General features: G+C 41.8%; 1 protein-coding gene across 1 annotated transcript; it reads right to left on the bottom strand.

The window, feature by feature from the left end:
- Positions 1–1,354: 1,354 nt before the first annotated feature.
- LOC131308321 (large ribosomal subunit protein P3-like) lies at positions 1,355–3,450 on the bottom strand. The gene is made up of 2 exons (XM_058335237.1): positions 3,100–3,450; positions 1,355–1,788 (listed from the first exon to the last, which is right to left on the bottom strand). The coding sequence occupies exons 1-2, from the start codon at positions 3,295–3,297 to the stop codon at positions 1,621–1,623; spliced, it is 366 nt and encodes a 121-aa protein (XP_058191220.1). The 5' UTR covers positions 3,298–3,450; the 3' UTR covers positions 1,355–1,620.
- Between the last annotated feature and the right edge of the window lie 343 nt (positions 3,451–3,793).

Here is a 3,793-nt window from a genome sequence, read left to right as displayed (position 1 = left end):
ACTCAAAGATAAATGTATGGGGTCGATGAAATAAATTGCATAAATGATTGGGAACTCAAAGATAAATGTATGGGGTCGATGCATTTCATGAGAGAACAAACATTTGGTGCAACTAAGCCTCCCTCCAAGTTTCTTGTAAACATGTTCACTGGGTCACGTTTGGGACTCGAACTCCCCCCGTATATTGTGTCTATCACTTGTCTACCACTCAACTTGCATTTGAGTTTTTTTTTATCAACTTTTGAATACATCTTGAATCTGTTCGTCAACCAGTCGTTCTTTCGAAACGAACTCTTGAGGAAACTCCGTCGGAATTCGAAAAAATTAACAGCAAAAGTACCAAATTCAGCCAGGGCGAGTTAGCTTTGTGTACAAGCATCGACACTCGACAGACTCAAGAGACACAAAATTCAATTGCTCGGGCCACAGGGTAGGTCTTGGGTTCCTATGTGGGTTGATGTTTTGCAAAGGAGATACAGTACGAGTGGGCAAGGCCCGAGGGGTTTGTTTGGACATTGGTTCTTTCAGGTTGCTTGATGGTTTGGTTGTCAAGTAGGTCTTCAGTTTCATGTTTTACCTTAATACAACATTCAGTTTCTTGACTTGCTTGTTGGTAGCTAGACACTACTCAGTGGTTGGGTCTTAATAGTTGGCAAAGTGGTTAGGTTTCGGGCGACTTGAGGTGCCCTTGACGGATTGCAGAGTGAGTCAAAGTTTTAACAAGGGCAAAGGTATCGTTGAGTTTGGGTTTCAAGTATTAGGATATACGTAGCTGGTCGGATTATATGATGGAACGTGCAGAGATACGGCATTGAAGCTTTTGGCATTGCCATCGGTGTTGGACGTGCAGTTAGGGAAGGTTTGTTGAGATTGGTTGGGTTCTACCTAGTCAAGGGATCCTTGGTTCGCCATCCTCCACCTACAGTCCCAGGCCATGGAGGTGCTCAAAAGTGGAGATAGACTGAGGTAGAAATGCTTTACGTACTGCGGCTACAAGTTCTTCATCACAATCCTAACTTGGTCCTCTTCAGTGGGACGAGTTTTTATTTCGACTTTCGATTTGCTCATTGTATGCCTACCAGGAAATAAAAGTATTGGCAACAACATTAGTTAGGATTCGCTTTTGTCTCTTGTTTTTATGTAAAAGCTGTGCTACTTTTGAAATAAAAAGATCTACGTTCTTTCGCACCAATTTAAACATCTCAATTTTCTCTTTAAATTTTTTTTTTGAACATGATTATCTCCTTAAATTGGTGCAAGCAAATTATGCACAGAAGTCTTTGTTTCCCTCTGAAAAGAGGCACAATATTGAAGAAAGGATTAGGACAGATAAACTACATCCTACAGACAGCTATTTCGGAGGCCTAAAACTCACGTCGCATTTATCAACCTTTAGGTCTCCAACTAAAATAAGTTCACAGCAGCATTAACCAACTCACTAGACAATAAAGGTATGCAAAAACCAGCTAAAGCAAGAAACTAAAAATACGTTTGAAAACCAACAAATGTGAACACCAAACTGAAGACCAACAATACTATGCATCAGATGTTCGAACATGCAAAGGACAGATTCAAAACTTGATAACGTCGGGGCATTGTAAGGAGAGATGCAATGCAATACTAATCAAAGAGTGAGAAACCCATGTCGTCATCGCTCTCCTCTTTCTCTTCCTTTTTCTCCTCAGCTGGAGGTGCTTCTGCAGCTGGGGCCCCACCTGCAGGAGCTGCAGCAGCAGCTGCTCCGCCTCCAATGAAACCACCGCCGCCGCCACCGCCGCCAACAATCACCTGCAATTGAATCAGTTCAGTAAACCATATCATACATATTGGATGGGCTTTGGTTCACTATGTTGCCGACTATGTTACATGAATCCTTCAAAACAAATAAAGTACCTGTGTCGGACACTCAACACTAGGATAAGACTATGGGATCCGTGTCAGGCATGTTTAATTGAACATGAACTTAACAAGCATATTTCCCTAAGTTAAATTTCTCACTAGCTATTCATAGAAGTCCCAAAACACGCAGGAAATGGTCTGACACAATTAGAGAATGGTCCTCTGTGTGATTTTATATATCGAAATCAGAGCAAAATGACCTGATTAACACATGATACTGAGTGTATGTTCCCAGAAAACAAGTCATCCATTAGTCTTCCATCAGATTACCTAGCTGAGCTATCACATTGATAAAACCCAAGGAGTTAGGGTTCCTTAAATTAAACTCACGCCTAACAATTTCCTCTCACAAGTCACAACCATTAAATACCATTGTGATTATATTTCTTTCAGAGTGCCTACTCAAAACAGAAAAATTAACATTACAAAATATCATAGAGCCCCTCTTGCTCATTCCTCTCAGAGTGAGCAGAAAAAATAAATCCATTGCAATGACATTCTTCATTAGAAAGTATCCAGCAAATGAATGAAGCTTCAGTCTCTCTGTTTTCATGATCAAAATTCCTAGTTGGAGTACTATGACAAATTTATGCCGATATGATAAACCGTAATTTAATGATTCTCCAACATTTAGCATTGTTGGGAACAGGGGAAGAGAGTAAGAGAAAGAACTGGCCAAAATTTTCCCTCTATTTTTTCTCATACTTCCCTTTCTGAGAATTTATTCTCATACAGAGCTAGCAATGATAAGATTAAATAAACGAAGGCCTCCACCAAGGGGGGTAGCCTAGTGGCTCATGGCTTACTCACACAAAGTTTGGGCCGTAGGTCACGGGTTCGAGTTATGCTAACAATGCCCTCCCAAAACTGGTCCTCCCGTGAAGCCCGGCTGTGGCCCACTAGCCCTTGGCGGGTGGAAGTTGCTATAGCTCTTTGGTCGCGGGTCTAGGGTTTCCCAGGGAGGGTTGCTATGCCTGGTCGCCCCCTCCGCCACCTTTTACTTAGCAATAAATAAACAAACAAAGGCCATATCTTATGCAACATCACAAAAGATTTCGTTACACCAAAGCAAAAATCAAGGACAACCCAGATCGTGATTTCGATCTAAAAGCCAAACGACTTGTTTTATGCAATAAAACTCGTAAACCCAACATAGATCTAAAGAGATTAGAGAGAAATAAAGAGAGAGATTGGGGGGACCTGGAAGACAGCGGAAGAGGGAGTGACGAAGGAGAAAGAAGACTGGACTCCACCAGAGGAATCACAGGATAGAGCGGCCTGGACGAGCTTCCTCTGCAACTCAAAGGTGGACCCGGCTGAGGCCTCCACGTCGCCCTTTAGCTGCTTGGCGCTCCACTCGTCGCCTGAGCTCCTGCAAACGAACGTGAACACTCCCATTCTCTCTCTCTATCTCTCTCTCTCTCTGTGCGGCCGAGTTCAGCAGGAATACGGAAAACCCTAGTTGTTGTATGTGCGCTTTTTGTAGGCGAACGGAGGACTTGGAAAACCCTAGTACGATATAAAGAGTGTGCTTCCGCGAAATAGGTTTTTTAGAAGGAAATTAATTTTGGCATTTCACTTTTATCTACTAGCATTTCATTTTGTGTGTTGATTATGTAAGAAAATAAAATTAAAAATGAAATGACAAAATCACATTCCTTTTGAGGGAGGAGAAATGAATCATTTTAAAAAAGGCAATGATTTTCTCATCTTTTTTTTATAAATATATATATATACAGTCCGGATCAAGTTCACACCCTTACGGTCCGCACCCGTCCGCACCTCCTATTTCTCGATTGAATTTCGATGATCCAAACTACTCAGATCAAGCCCTTCCCAGTCATTTTTTTTTGCTGATTTTGCGCGGGTACCCTTAAAATCATGTTCTGATCAC

Source organism: Rhododendron vialii, chromosome 1a (assembly GCF_030253575.1).
Source record: "Rhododendron vialii isolate Sample 1 chromosome 1a, ASM3025357v1".
In the NCBI taxonomy this organism is placed as follows: domain Eukaryota; kingdom Viridiplantae; phylum Streptophyta; class Magnoliopsida; order Ericales; family Ericaceae; genus Rhododendron; species Rhododendron vialii.
The sequence above is the reverse complement of the archived record's forward strand: the minus strand, read 5'-3'. Positions and strand labels throughout refer to the sequence as shown.

Bases quoted from the DNA above. Each gene is read 5' to 3' on its own strand.
- LOC131308321 (XM_058335237.1), bottom strand. From the start codon at position 3,297: ATGGGAGTGTTCACGTTCGTTTGCAGGAGCTCAGGCGACGAGTGGAGC. The intron at 1,789-3,099 runs GTCCCCCCAATC...ATTCAATTGCAG, and splicing joins CCTCTTCCGCTGTCTTCCAG to GTGATTGTTGGCGGCGGTGG.